Genomic DNA, 15608 nt, shown 5'->3' with positions numbered 1-15608 from the left:
TTTTCTGTTCAAAGCTTTGTAAGACCTTTGCAAAAGCTTACACCAAAAGATGTCCCTGTAGCTTGAAGGATAGAGAGATACCCAAGCTTTCAGGGTTTTGTACTTAAATTTGAACCAGGGCTTGCTGTATTTTCCCACTAGCAGATGACTCACTGAGCAAACTTAAGTGAAGTACATCCAGTCTAGTCTTTTAAACTCGTTAGCCAAATATACCTCCTCTTAAAAGCATTGTATTTATGTTAAGGGAGCTGAAGAGGGGATATGAAAGTTTCCTGGAATTGACAGTTAATATATAAAAATCAGGAATGAATTAACCTAGTATCTGAAAGGAAGTCCTTTGTTACTGAGCTAGATAGAAGTCACTTTCTCTCAAGTAAGCCATATCTGTGCTATCTTTATTTATAATGGTGAGAATAGCTGTTGCCAAAAGAACACAAAAAGAAAGTCACCTTAATTCCTTGCAGATAGGTGGAAAAGACTTTTCAAGTCATCTTTTCTGTAAGCACTGTCACAGTCCAGTACACTAAGGGAGACCCAAGAAACCCAAAGTATGTACCCATTGTGGACTTGGAGCTATGATGGTTGGCTACTGAGTTGGCATCCTGCTTTCTGTAAATACTTTCCCATCTTCTCTCTTGTTTCTCTAGGAAAGGAAGTTAAGTGAGGAAGAATTTATGGAAGAATTTATTTTATCTACTTTCACATCGGAGGAAAGCAGAGAAATCTAACTTAAAAGGTGTGAGGAGCTTAATTTAAAGCTCCTGTTGTAAGCTGAAGATACTCAACTCTTCTCTTGCTAGGTAAGAGGTACTGTTGTGATAAATCATTTTTCTCCCACTGCTATGGGGAACACAAGAAGGTTCTTGAATTCCAGGCAGTAAGACTGGGGATTTCTAATTTTATTGAAGAAGGAAGGTAATATATAATCAATCAGTTTGATGAAGATAGGATCTGCAGTTATTTCCTAGTAACAGTAAACTGAATTATAATTTTCTCAATGTACTGTTATGACAACCACAGACACACAGACACACAGACAGCTGCAAGGCAACAGCTCACAGTGCAATCCCTCTGCTTTATGCACTGTAGATACAGTTCTGAGAGCAGATGAAGTTAAAAATGCAAGAATTTGCAGAGAAGTTAATTTTTCCCATGGTCTGCACTGTCCCTTTTTTTTAGTGGTAAACCACAGATTGTCAATACATGAGTGTTATAGGTCATATGAGTTTGATACATTATTCTTCCCCAGATTAATGGAGAACGAGTAACAATGATCTTTTTTAACCTTTCATTGTGAAATATGTGATGAAAGCAGAGCACAACATAGAGACTTAAGAAATTATTGATTTGGGACAGTCCAAGAGAGGAGAAACAAAACCAGGAAAGGTGTTTAAAAAGGATCTTGTAATTTTCAAGTAGGATTCAGGAGATAAATTTGAGAGGAAGTGATGGTGAAAAGGAAAGTATACAGTATGCATGTGACCTGAAACAGAGCCAGTAAGATGTTACCTTCCAAGAATGTTATAACAGAAGGGATTTGCATTTGGGCCATTTAATTTCGTAATATGTATTCTTAAATATTTTGTCAAATAAATTATGCAGGCATTTTTTGTACAGAAATATTTTTGTGTGAATTACCTCCATGAATGTTTGGGCCCACAGCCGGGATCTGATTTTTAGTGCTGCACTCTTCCCTCTTTCCAGCTGTCCCACAGTGCAGGAAATTAGGATACACTTCACATTTGTACAGTTCTGTGTGGAAAACAAAGGGAAGTCATGCCTATGCTTTAAAATGGTCTTTAATGACTTTCAAATGCTATAAATTAGTAAAACAAATCCACTTTCCCTCAAAGAGTTAAGTAGCCTGAAATTGGTAGTTTAATCTGATAAACATGAGATAGGCCATGAGTCATTGTGAGAACTACATACCAAGGGGGACATTCTTTTTGCACCACCAATCAATACCACCACCTACCTGTAGTAATGAAAATATAGTAATAATCTTCAGCAGTATCTAGTCTGAACAACTCTTATAAAAAATCCTTTGAAGAATGTGCTTCGTCTTTGTCAGTCATTTTCTGATTTCAACTTGGTTTTTTTCTGTTTTCTATGCCTGAAATTTTTATTTATGTTCTGAAATCTTTCCCCTCCTCTAGCTCTCCTGGTTTTCTTACTGATATTTACAGTTTAGCAGCCAAAATATTTACTGAGATTCATTAGTTGCTCTACTTGAAGCTTGTTGCTCATGAAATGTTGCTCATGAGCTGTGATTCTGGCTCATACACAGGGTTGAAGACAACAGCCAAGCAAATGTAACTCAAAACTGCATATTCTGTTGGAAATCTGCCAGAAGAATGTCACAGGAGATATCCAAAGTGACTGGAAGCCACTGAAGGGAGTGAGCAGAGCCTCATGGGATAAATACAGAAATTATATGGTTGTTTGGGATGTAGAAAAGAAAAAAGCTCATATACAAAATTGATGAAAAGCATGTGTAAAAAAATGCATAGGTTTATATATACGTAAATGTGTTTTACCTGAAAAGCTTTGGTGGAATTCAGGAGGAAGTATGAAGTTTTAATTCATTCGTATTTGTAAGAGAGAAGAGAATCCTTCCCTTCACATTGTTTATTGATGTTCATGACAGAAGGACTTGTGACCTTGAAAGCAAAGCTGAATTTTCAGAAGAACATTCCCCTCAGGAGAGTGAGAATGGCTGCACTACCAAAGCCCACACTTCAGAAAAAGAGATGATGATATATGTACCAGATATGAAAACACCCTTAAGGAATCCTCTATCTTAATAAACAGCTTTCTCCATAAATCTCTATCTTATTACAAGTTAAAGAGAAGTTGTGTGCTTAGCCACTGTTTTCTAAATCTGCCTGAAAATTAAACTGTAAACCCTGGAACTTGCAACTATAAACCTTTTTTAAAATGAGTATTTCAATCTATCTGTTTATTTGGCTTTTCATATTTAAACATCCTCCAACCATATTTATTTATCTTGCAGGAGGGAGTTGAGCTGTTTTCATTAATCACAACAGCCAAAAGCACATATTAACAAAATAAATCATTAGTATGCAAAACATTCTACTTTTGGCTGACATTTTAGAACATGAACACATATTTCTATTTTCCTTAGTAATGCATTTAGCCTGTAGTGATTTTCAGAACACTGTAACAACAGAACTAGTGGAAGAAAAACCAAATGTTTAATAAATGGTATAAACAGCATAAGAAGCTCTCAGAACATTTCTCCTCTTTTTGAAAATGCTTTGGAAAAAATGAAATTAACTTAAGATTTTTTTTTTTTTAATTTACAAATTTTACCAAAGAATTAACCCTGGCTAATTAGTTATTTTCTAGAGCAACATTCATATCCATGCATACTTCAAATGTGTCAAAATTGTTTTTATTTTTTCTTGATCTGTAGTACCCAATGCTGAAGGCACACAGAACTGGGACACCTTTTTAACTGAAGAAAGGACTTAATGCTTTTCTATGCCTATTCTGAAAAAGTTCTGCTATTTATCTAGTGGTAAGCACTTTACCCAAGCCAGTCCTACATCATGTTTAAGAAAAACATACTGAGCTAGAAGAACTCTTTACGGTGACAATATTATATTATTAAGTACTCTGTTAAATACTGTCTACACCAAGCAGCTGAAAAACCTCTGCTTTGTATTTTAAGATGCACAGATACTATGCAAGAATTTCATTAACTGCTTTCAATGCTGGCAACGTATGAGCCTAATCACCAAGAAAGATAACTGATATTTAAGGTATTACTGAAGAATGGATTAAATGTTCTGTGGTATTGACTGGTATGCCTTCAAAAGCCCAGGCATTTTCCTTTAGCCCCAGCAGAACTGGATTCTTCCCAGGCTATTAGGTTGATGAAAGAATTATATAGGAATCATCAGCGATTATTGCTTCAGATGAGTTGATTTGTGATTTTGTTCTTAATAATGTTATGGTATTCATTACTTTCAGATTCTATCTTCTTCCTGTTATGAAAACTGCCAAATTAACTTTCAGAAGCAGCATAATCATTCTATTACTCCGAAATACTTAGGTCTGTCAGGTTCTCTTCCTAGCAAATTCTAGTGATGTCAAGGATTTCAAACATGAGCTTGCAGTAAACAGCACAGTAAAAGACTGGACAGAATGAAATAAACTCTGCCTGAAGTTTAGAAAAATAGAGAACACTGATTGCATGAATCCCACAACTGACCTCAAGGTCACTGAGTCAGAACACAGCCTCTGAGCAAGGGAAGCTGAATGCAGGAATAGAAAAAACCCAACCTTTTGAAAATACAGCCATGTCCAAACACTCAGGTACCAGACTGACTAATCATAATTATTTCGATGGAACAGATCTTTGCTTTTGATCCAGTATAGTCTGGAATGTTAAAAATGCAGTGACTTGTCCTATTTGCCTTGCTTGTGGTATTGTAAAGGGAGTCCTACCTTTCTCTGTCTATAATAGGCACGTATCGGAGGGAATAAATATACTAAAAATTATTTGCATGACCTACTCTTTATGAAAAGCCAGAATGCTAGGGGTGAAGTTAACATTAAGAGATCTACATTTCAAAAGTCAGAATCTGAAATTCGGTTTGTGGAAGAGGGGTTCATTCTCTAAATCTGTGCTGAACTTCCCTGTGTGCCATTGCATGACCAGAGAAGTTTATCTATAAAGAGCCATCAGTGAGACAGCCCAGGATTTGGCATGCATGATCTTTAATGTATAAATCTGTGGAGCAAAATTTCTAATCTGTGGCATGGTGATGTATAAACAGAATTTTAAATGGAGAGGTTAAAAATAATTTAGAATGGTATTTAAAAGTCTGTAAATAAACTGCAGTCAAATCAACAGCCACCTTGATATTTTGCATGCACAGTCCCAGTTCCTAGTTTTTATATAGCTCACCAATATTTTTGCAGAGTTTTTCCTGTGAGGTTCTGCCACTGTGACTTCCCTTCTCCTGATGTAATGAGAAATTGTGGAATTATATAAAAAAGCAGCAAGTTCAGGGGTGTCTTCTGGAACAGCAAACTGCAAAGAGAAAAAATGTGAATGGTAATGACATACTCATACAATGATTCTAACAGATTTGCTCCTTTCTCAGAGGTCTTGAATTTTGGATTAACACTGTTTTCTAAATTAATACCATAGACATAAGAATATACTGTGTACAGCTAGGCAAGTGACTAGTAATAACATAGTGAGATATTGCCCAGTTACAGGAATTACAGTAGATGATATTTTTTTTGGTTTTTACTGGACTCAACCACATTGCTGTACTTTTGTTAAGACTCTAGGGGCCAGATTCTGATCCCTGTAACAGGATAAATTCAAAGTTGCCGCACTGAAGTCTGGTCTTTTCTTCAAATCAGAATCTACCTATTGAAATATAATGATTTACCCAGCTTTAGAAAATAAAATAATAATAATTAAAAAATTCTGAAATCTAGCAACACAACTTTTGATTGTTATTCAATACAGATTTACTTTGTTAACAACTCAAATTTGTATAATGAAGCAGTTTGTTAATTTTTAATGCCATATTCAAATGAGTTCTCTTCAGCTTTATCTTCACAGATTTTCTTTTTCTGACAAAAAGCTACTTTTATTGTTTGCAGCTTGTGTTTTAATTTCTACACAGAGCACTTACAGCTTCTTTCAAGAAGCCTCTGAGAGGCCACAGAGGGAAAGATAAACTCCAATTTACGACAATCCAGTCATGTAAAATCACAATAAAATATATGTGGAAGTTTGTAGTAAGATCTGAACAGGAACTCACCTAAGCATAGACAAGACTAATATTTAAGGGCCTCAGATTATAAGGATCTACATCAAACCCATCTTATCAGTTCCTTTAACCTCTGAATACAAATATAATACAAAATTACAAAAATAGAAAAGAAAACCCAAAATATCCGAAACAAACTCCTAAAGAGAATGTTTGTAACTGTAAGAAATGTTGTAGCACTAAAGGGAATAGAACAGCAACAAACACACCAAACTTTCCACAAACTCATGCTGTATAGTACTGCATTTTCAAAATCTGTACCATTAATCTGATCCAAATTGTAAGGGTAAAGAAGGAACTGTTTTGACATGGACTGAGATCTTCAGTCAAAAGCATCCTGCAATAGGGAAAATACTATAATTTATTAACTGATGAAAACCTCTTAAGGAAAAATAACAATTTTTTCTTCCTGTTGCTTAATTAGGATAACATTGTGTTTTTTGCAATAAGGGAACAGTTAAATAGCTAGTAAATCTTTCCCTCTCAGTGTGATAACATGTGGGAACTGTCTTTCCAGGATTCTTTCATCAGCATATATAGGCCCCTTTAATAATGACAAATTAAAAGAACCACAATATAATAACAAGCCTTTGAAGAAGCCCTCAATATACATTACAACTGATACATACGTAGCTCCATTTGACTACTAGATGATTTTTATATTTTTTTTCATAGGTTCTAGAGCATTATCATCTTCAGTAGTGAATTCTTACAGCAAAGTTTGAAAACAGCCCTTGGTGATTAAGAGAAACCATGCATATCTCCTGCAACAATCTAAAAGCAGAATCACTCCAGTTGCTTAGATGTTCAGGCTAGAGGTGTTATTTTACCCTTCTTGAGCCAGTAGCATGTACATTTCTGTAGCTATTTTATGTGCCACATATTTTATGTATCTTATTTTAAATGAATTCTTGTTCCCTCTCTTTAACTTAGTCTGTTTCCCCACCAGGGAAACCTGTACTGCTTTCTTCTCCTGAGCCTTCTCATCTTGAGTACATTTCCAGATTTTCCCAGTTCTTCATTTCTTCTTCCAAAACCCACTTTAGCTTTCCTCTTTTTCTAGCTAGGTAATACTCTGCTGCAGTAAGTAACTCCACCAGAAATGTTCTGGAAGAGGACTCAAGAGGTGTCAGTGACCCCTCAAGAGAAATACCTTGGATGGTATTATTTTGTTTCCAGAGTAGGAATTCAGCACAGTAGGATCAGCTCTGCAGCATGAGAAGACACTGCCTCTGGAGGAGGTCAGCTTCTGTCAGTCATGTGGATGTACCTTATCCATGTGTTTTGCTGCTTTCTCGACAGATGCCCCACTCACGACCATAAGGTGCTCAGCTATTAAGAATGTGCCATGTGTGTCACCCTCTATCATCTACCATAGTTGAAAACCACTGCCTAAACCTCTAGTATTTATAGGCACTGACTCCATAATATTACTTTTTGCCATCAGTCTGGGAAAAAAAAAACATAACCCATCAGGAATGCTGGCTCAGGCCAAGGACCCATCTAGCTGAGCCCTGTTCAGAAGAATAAGAACACTTCACTGGACTTTTGTGAATTTGCACAGTTCCTTTTGAAAACCATGCAAACTTTTAACCCTGACAACTTCTCTTGGCAACAAGTTCCAGACATCTAATACCTGTCACATGAATCGCCACTTCCTTGTGCTTGTTTTGAATCTGGCTCTAAAGGCTTCATTTGTTGCTCTAGTTCCTGTGCAGCAAACACACTGCATTCCTGTGCAGGGATAGGCAGAGAGCTGTGAATCCCACACAGGCTCTTCCTGACACTTTTGGATCATATTTGTGCACAGTCACCTCCTTTCTAGATTGAAGCATCCTAGTGTACTGAGTGCTTCCTCACAGGAAGGTCTTCTGTACTTTTGATGAGACCTTTTCCTCTTCTAAACCTTTTGAAAGAATCATAATTTCATTATCCTTTCACATCCCTTACCACCCTCAGAGAAGGATAAACTACAGAAAAGGGACAGTCCCTACATAAAAGTTTTCACACGTGTTCATAGGTTTGATGCATCTTTGCAGAACAAACAACAAAGCACAAAGGACAAGAAATTCAGCAATGGGGAGGAATACACTGCTTTAACTGAAACTGATCAATATAAGTCCTTTCAAAGCACCCTAAGAGAGCGAGGTTCTGAAATCCAAGAGGAGCCAGGCATGCAATGCCCTCATCCTTATTTGGAAATTTGAGCCAGGCATCCTGCTGTTTGTACAAAATCTGAAGGAAACTGTCTCTGTATGATGCTTCCCATCTGAAGCAACAGATAAGCATTACATATTTGAAACCTGATTTGTGTATTCATGCTCATCAGTTCTTTAAAAAAAGATGAAATTTGGAAAGGATGCTTAAATTCTTGCAATAATGATTGTGCATCTAAGACCATATTCTGCTAGGACAGAAGGACCGATATTTCATTATTACAAGAAGATTTTGCACAAGTCTTACAAGAATTTGGTCTTGCTTATTTAACAGATATTATCATTGTCACATAGGAAAAGGAAAAGCAAACTCAAAATACTAAAAAAAAAATTAAAAAATATATTGCCTGAAAATGTCATTAAATACTGTGGCACTATTCTACCCTGGAGCTCTACTCTCCTGACAGTAGTGCTCCCGTCTCAGCTTCTTGATTGAACCTTAGAATTTAGTGGCTCATTTGCTTTTTCTTCCTCTGGAGTAACTAAATAAAAGGGTGGAATCCTAACCCTCTCTGGCTTCCTGGGTGAAACACAAAAATGTAATCATAATGTATACATACACTGGTATACATACCAGTTTTTCTATATTCCTGTAAGCATATATTGTAGTTCTGCCTCTTTAAACTGAAGACTTGTAGCTCCTCTGGTTGTGAGCAACCTCCTTCACTATCAAGATGTCTCCACTTCCATCCAAAATCAAACCCCTCACTGGCATGCAAGAGACTTGCAGCACTTTTAGCATTTGGAATGCAGCTTTCCCTACAAGATGTTTAACAGGCTACTGGTTAAACTCAAAAATTGTTGTTTACTTCAGAAGTGTCTGGAATCAGTTATGCTTAATAAGTCAGATATGTTGTTTTTGATGGGATAACATGTGGAGCTGTGTTTTGCTAAATCTTTTAGAGCCAAACCAAGCTCTTTTGGGGGCACGTGCCATCCCAAACATAGATTTCAAAGCAGGCTTTTAGATGCTGGCATAAGAGCACTTTACTGAGGAGGCCTCTATTCATCTTTGCCTTGTCAGTGTTTCCTCCAAAGTGAGATCTCCAGCCCTGCTATAAAAGGAGAACAGACACACCACTTGGATGGCAAACAATACCTAGGAGTAGCACTTAATGAAAAAATGGTATAGGAATTTTTCCTATTTTGCTGGTATGATTAAAATTATTACAGAACAATTTCCCAGCAGAAAAACCAAAACCCTGTAATGTTGTTGAGAAAGTTGTAACTTTCACAAGTTAATATTGATTAAGCCAGAAAATAATTGCAGACTGTATCAATCCTCTTATCAAATGCCAACACAGGAAAACTTCAATTTCTGGAGTACATTCCACAGAGAGTCCCAGTTGGTAGCTTCCCTCTGTAGGATATTCAATGCATGCTCTTTGAAAAATTAAAATCATTAACACTTAAAGACAGGAAAAATATTTAGGTTTCTAAAATTACTCTCATTTTACAGATTATATTGAACTTAATTGTGTCTCATATTATATTGAGCTTAACCATAATATGAAGTATAGCATATATATTAAAATTATATATCTTCTGCTATACTTAGTGCAAGGAAATATTCCCTGGCAAAACATGCTGAGGACTGCCTGAGTAAGAAGGAGCTGTGCAGGAAAAGTCCTGGCCTAAGTTGCCAATGAGTCAGCAGTGTGTCCTGTCAGCAGCAAGGGCCAACAGCATCTTGGTCTGTATGAACAGGAGCAAAGGCAGTAGGACACTGAGGAAGTGATTATTCCCTTCTGCTCAGCACTCATTAGACCACATGTAGATACAACATCCATCTTTGGAGCCTCAGCAAAAGACAGAGATCAGTATACTAGAGCGTAATTCAGTGGAGGGATCTCAGAGATGCTCAGAGCTGGAGCTCTTGTCCTGTGGGGAGAGAGTGAAGGACCAGTTCTGGTTCAGCCCAGAGATGAGAAAGCTTCTAAGGGACTGAGGCTGTTGAAGGGAGAAGGTTATAACTATAATGGAGCCAGGCTTTTCAGAGGTATATGGTGGGATGATGACAGGCAATGTGCATAAACTGAAACAAGGGAGATTCAGACTGGATGAAGGGAAAAAAATTTCCCTCTAAGGATGATCAGGAAGCAGCAGAATCTGTCCAGAGAGGTTTTGTAGTCTCTGTCCTTGGATGTTGTGCTGGGGGAGGTTTAGGTTGGACATTAGAACGAATTTCTTTACTGAGAGGGTGATCAAGCATTGGAATGGGCTGCCCCGGGAAGTGGTGGATTCTCTGTCCCTGGAGATATTTAAAAAGAGACTGGATGTGGCACTCAGTGCCATGGTCTGGTAACTGCAGCGGGAGTGGATCAAGGGTTGGACTTGATGATCTCTGAGGTCCCTTCCAACCCAGCCAATTCTATGATTCTATGTCTCAAAGACCAGGCTGGATAAAGTCCTGAACAACCTAGTCTGAAATCACAGCCGACCCTGCTTGAGCAGGATGCTAGATTAGAGTACTCCTGAGATCTTTTCTACCCTGTATTAGCCTATGTTCCTAAAAAAACAAATCAGCTGTAAATTATTTGTACTGGAACAGGAAACTAAAATTGTGTTACAGCCTTTAAAAAAACTTAAAGTTATAATGCCTGCTGTCTAATAAACAGCTCTGATACGTTTGAGTCTTTTAATTTAATGATATTGCATTATTGTGCTATAAAGGATTTTCTCCATTGCTAACAGGTTCAAATGTAAGTCCTTTTGATAAACAAATCAGTGCCAGGTTGTATCAGACTCAATTGAAGATCTCTGTGCATCCCTTGCCATAACAAAGGTTTATGTCACCTTTGGAAGTTCATCTGCTAAGCACTGCTTACAAGTACACTGTACACAGGAATTTCTAAATCTATGAACTTTAGACACACAAATTTTAGGGATTTTATGAGAAGTGATTAAAAAATGTGTCATCTGTTCAAAGCTATGTTAAAAATGGCCCTCAAGGAAAACCCTGCAAATTTTCATTTAAAATGTTATCTTGTATATAATGCTGCAGTGCTGAAGTACAGAAACCACACACATACCATGCAACACAACTGTGAAACTAGAAATATGGTAGACTATCTGTATTGTGCTTCTTACCTAGGGTCACTGGGAAAAATTCCCCCCAGATTCTACCCCACTGTGAAGTATAGTCAGAAAAAATTAAAGCAAAATGCAGACAGGGATGGAAATAAAAGGGGTTAACTTACCTTTATTTGCATTGTGTTTATAGGAGAGCTCGTTTGGCAGTGCAATGGTCCGTGTGTCTGAATATGAAGAATGTAAAGAAGGAATTCTTCTTGACTGGATACAGGCCAACCAACACGGAGAATTGTGTTGTTGATAGCACTTGGTCCTATATTGTGCAGCTGTCAAACAAATATAATCAGTACTTCCTCAGGCAGTAAATAATAATAAAAAACCCAGAAACCACCACTGAGACATTTTCAAATTCTTATTGTCCGTATCTTTTAAGTACTTTGGGAAAGATGTATAGATTATTAATATAAATTTATTGATAGAGAATCTGTGGCAGGCAGGGGAAAAGGACCTCTCCATGTTAGTGACAAAGCCAGCAGCAAATGTAGAACAATCTTTTTTGTGTGTCTGAGTCTGTATTCAAGAAATCTACAACCTTTCCCATTTTGTCCTACATGTGAGATAGCTAAAATCACCTTAAAAAGTATGAACAACCCAAATACTGGACATGAGACCTAAAGGAGGAGAATACCATGAAGCATCACTCAAAGTTTCTGGAGATGTGAGAATGTCTTTTTTTAAATAAATATGTGGAATTTTTGTGGCTGATAAATTCTATTCAGAAGAAAAAAACCCACTTTCAGTCTTACATCTTCTGCTCTCAAGGGCTTTTGGGTGGGTATTTGGGTTTTTTCATGCTTTGCTGATATCAATGAACCATGAAAATGGTTTCTTCAATGACTGTAGCTTCAATGTATTTGAAGACACATACATAATTCCAGAAACAGCCCAAATGCTTGAGACAGGAAGATTTGTTAGAGATTTTTCAGTTTAGAGAAATGTGTTAAGTAATTCACTAGTAATTTGTATTTTATAATTGGTTTCATTTCACTTCAGTATTAGTCATACAAATTATAATCTTACATTTCTGATTAGGATCACTTGCTTAAATTTTCTTGAGTGCTAATTTGTGAATTACTATGAAATGTGAAGCACTCTCTTTTACCCTCTAGAATCAAGGTCATTCATCAGATTCCATAGATTGTATTCCATGTAATTCACTCAATGAACTTTTTTCTGACCTGAATTCTTTTTTAATCGATGAGTCATCAATCAAAAAACCCAACAAAAATACAAATCAGAAATACATATACTTCAAACATGGACCGTTATTTTCCAGGGAACATTTTCTGAGCAATGAGGTCACAGTTTACATGTATGTCTACAGCTAAATGTCAAAGGAAACATATTTCTTCCTATGCACAGCACTCACAGCTTTTAATGAGAAACCAGTCAAGTTGCCGAAAATATTTGGTATTGAGTGCAATGAGCTTTTAAACACTGTTTTTAGCTCTTGGCAAGCACCCAAAATGTTTATAGATGTCAAAAACAGATTCCTAGCATAAACTGCTATCTGCTCCACTAACATTAAGAGATACTGGAGTTGTGAATTTTCAGATTAGATTTGAGTTGTGTGCTGAAGTCAGAATATATGCATTTGTGGCTTTATGTAGTTACAGATACAGACAATAACCCAAATTCATCATGATTTTAGTTGGAGAAGCATAAAGTCCTGTCACAACATATAATTTTCACCTCATAGATGTGTTCAACTAAAGGACCAAGTTCTTCTTCTTTTGTAGGTTCATCTTTGGGCTCCCAGTTGTGAAGTGGAAAAATAATTGTTGGGGGGTGAGACACTCTGTAATACATAAAATGGGTTAAAAGAGTAACTGTTACCAGTGATCAGCTGCATTATTTTTGCAAAAGAATAAAGACCACTATAGCAACCTAAGCCCTTAAGGACATTTTATTTGGGCACAGCCATTAGAATTAGATGAGGTAAACAGTACAATGCTTCCATAAAGTACTACTCAGTTCTTACAGACTACTCAGAGTGGGCATTTAGTGTCATACTTCCTGTGATGGATGGTCCTTTCCAGACACAGGAGTGACTCTTTCTCTGCAGAGAGGAATGTTGTCTCTTGAACATTTACATCATTCTCACTGATGAGGTGCCTAAATACATTATCCACAAAAGTGGAGTTAATTCTACATAAATAAATGTCTTTTCTCATTTCCATTTAAAGCCTGTAGATGTTTAGTGCTATGCATGTTCCTTCCCTGACTGTAAATTCTTTATAACCTCTGTCACTGTTTCTTTAAAACACCTTGCAAAGTAGCCTATCTTATTTTACAGTTGGGACACTGAGGTACAGATGGGTAAAATGACTTCCATAAAGTCACAATCAAACGTAAAGCAAACATAAAAAAGGAATATTGTGACAATATTTGGTAAATTTCTTTCCATCTGCTATTTATTAATCCTCTATCTGTCTGATGTCAAGAAAGTACTCTTAGCATGTCTATTTGAATCATCACAAGCACTTTATTTTCCATAAAAACTGGAAGTTCCTTGCAAGGGTCCCATTCAGATGCCAAGTCTACCCTTACTCGGTTGTTGAGAAGTTGGGAAATCAGATCCCAAGAATTTCTTTTAGCATGGTATGTGCATTCTGGCACAGACGTAGGTCATCAGTTACTACTACTAGTAGCTCTTGGTGCTAATATGATATTGCTCAGTTTTGCTGGTTTCCAGAATCTTTTCTTTAAAGAAAATTCATAACATTTCAGTGCTTGTTCTGTCAAAGCTTTACATTTGCTGACATTAAACTGTCAGAACAGAATTGCTAGTTATTTTTTTTAGGATATAACATCTGATAAAATGGACTTCATCTACTGGTTTTAATTAATTTTTCACTAACATCAACTGCAGATTACATGTTGAAAAACAGAAGAGAAAACTGGATGTTTTGTTTTTTTTTTTTAATGCTGACATTTTAAAATACTTTAGGAAGAAACAAATTTTTCCTGCTTCCAACTCTTACATCATACACAATGAATAAAATGTCTGATGGATACTTTGCTACAGAATATAACTTCTCAAAGCAGCAAGGGATACTGGAGAAGAAAAAATTTAATACCATCCATCTAACAAAAAATGCTCACGAAATTTAGGGTATCCTGTGCTATCCCACTAACTCTAAATACTTCTACAGACTTCAAAAGGCCAGCATTATGTACCACCAAGTATACCAGAGAACAAATTTACAAGCCAAATAAAACAATAAAGGAAATGAAACATATTCGTAAAGATGCAGCCCTTAGCTTGATTTGTTGTCTTTCACAAAAGGCCTTGCTTCCAATAAGAATTTCAATTAAAAATTGTTGTTGGGAAATGGGAACTTCCCTGTGTTGCTACAAAAGCCAAGACACAACTAATACAAACATCTGCAAACCAGAAAGTGCACACAGAAAAAAAGAAGCAGGCGTGAGGTTTCAAAAAAGGTATTTTCTATCATGTTCCTGTGCACTGGTTTTCTTATCCACAGAATTACGAAGTGCAAATGTAGATAATAAATTAAAACAAGAGCACTGAAAAATAAGATGAAGGAATTATGTTCAACAGAAAATGCTTATGTGGGATATACCATTGGAATTCTGCCTAATTCCAGCCCAAATTACTTCCTTCCTGAATCCCTCATTCCCCCAGTGCTCTTTCAGCAGAAGGAAATAACAATTACAACTATAAAACTGCTATATTTTCAGAGAAAAAAAAGGTAAGCAGAATAATCAAATTTCAGTTATCAGAGCAACTGCTCATTGAATCAACTGTCCAAAGAATTACCTTAAATCTCTTTTGAATAAAATACTGAAGATTTCTCCCTTTCTCATAGAGGCAGTATTTGCATGGGTCCACTGTGCCAGTATATATGCATACATTTGATAACTACTTATTTGCTCATTAAAATGTACAATGATTTCAGTTCAAGTTCATGCAATTTTGTGCAGTGCAGTAGGGAAACCAATGCAAGATATTTTCCAGTCCAAATGTGGACAAAGTGTTCCATTTATTTTTATCTAGGAAACTGTGAGCAAATAATTCCCTTGGAGTTGTATGCTTCAGCATCTCTGAGTAATTAGCAAACTCTGTCAACAAAGCTTTGGGCAATTTTCCTTTGTACATGCATGCTATAGTTAATAAAAAAATTAAGAGTTCAGAGCAAAGGAACTGTCATTCAGTTACGCAATTCCTCTGTATTTAATGACCTGTTCTTAGTACTGTAGGCAGCAATTCAAGCCATTTTTCCACTTGTGGTCATGTACTTTTTAAGAAATGAGTATGTTTTGGTAATTTTTTGGTGTCTCTCTATTTACATATTACAGAACTTTTCATTAAAAATAACGTGACTGTGACCAAAAGTTTCCAAAAAGCTTGTAAAAAAGAAAAAAATGTTTGTAAGGTTTTTCTAATAAAGTGATGAAAACATAAATAAGTGTATTTTTATTTGATTACACCTAAGAAAGCCCCTTGAGGTGCATT

At 36.4% G+C, this 15608-nt stretch overlaps 1 protein-coding gene across 2 annotated transcripts in view; it reads right to left on the bottom strand.

Moving 5' to 3' along the window:
• The window catches only part of ITGA8 (integrin subunit alpha 8), a 100269-nt gene that overhangs the window by 18900 nt on the left and 65761 nt on the right, over nt 1–15608 (bottom strand). For both annotated transcript variants that reach the window (XM_071735152.1, XM_071735153.1), the window contains exons 24-27: nt 12821–12926; nt 11236–11394; nt 4937–5062; nt 1639–1752 (exon numbers count right to left, since the gene is read on the bottom strand). In XM_071735152.1, coding sequence (XP_071591253.1) covers nt 1639–1752; nt 4937–5062; nt 11236–11394; nt 12821–12926 — 505 coding nt within the window. The remainder of the gene's footprint in view (nt 1–1638; nt 1753–4936; nt 5063–11235; nt 11395–12820; nt 12927–15608) is intronic.

The sequence above is a fragment of the Heliangelus exortis genome, chromosome 2, assembly GCF_036169615.1.
Source record: "Heliangelus exortis chromosome 2, bHelExo1.hap1, whole genome shotgun sequence".
Classification (NCBI taxonomy): domain Eukaryota; kingdom Metazoa; phylum Chordata; class Aves; order Apodiformes; family Trochilidae; genus Heliangelus; species Heliangelus exortis.
This window is presented reverse-complemented; position numbering and strand designations above follow the sequence as displayed.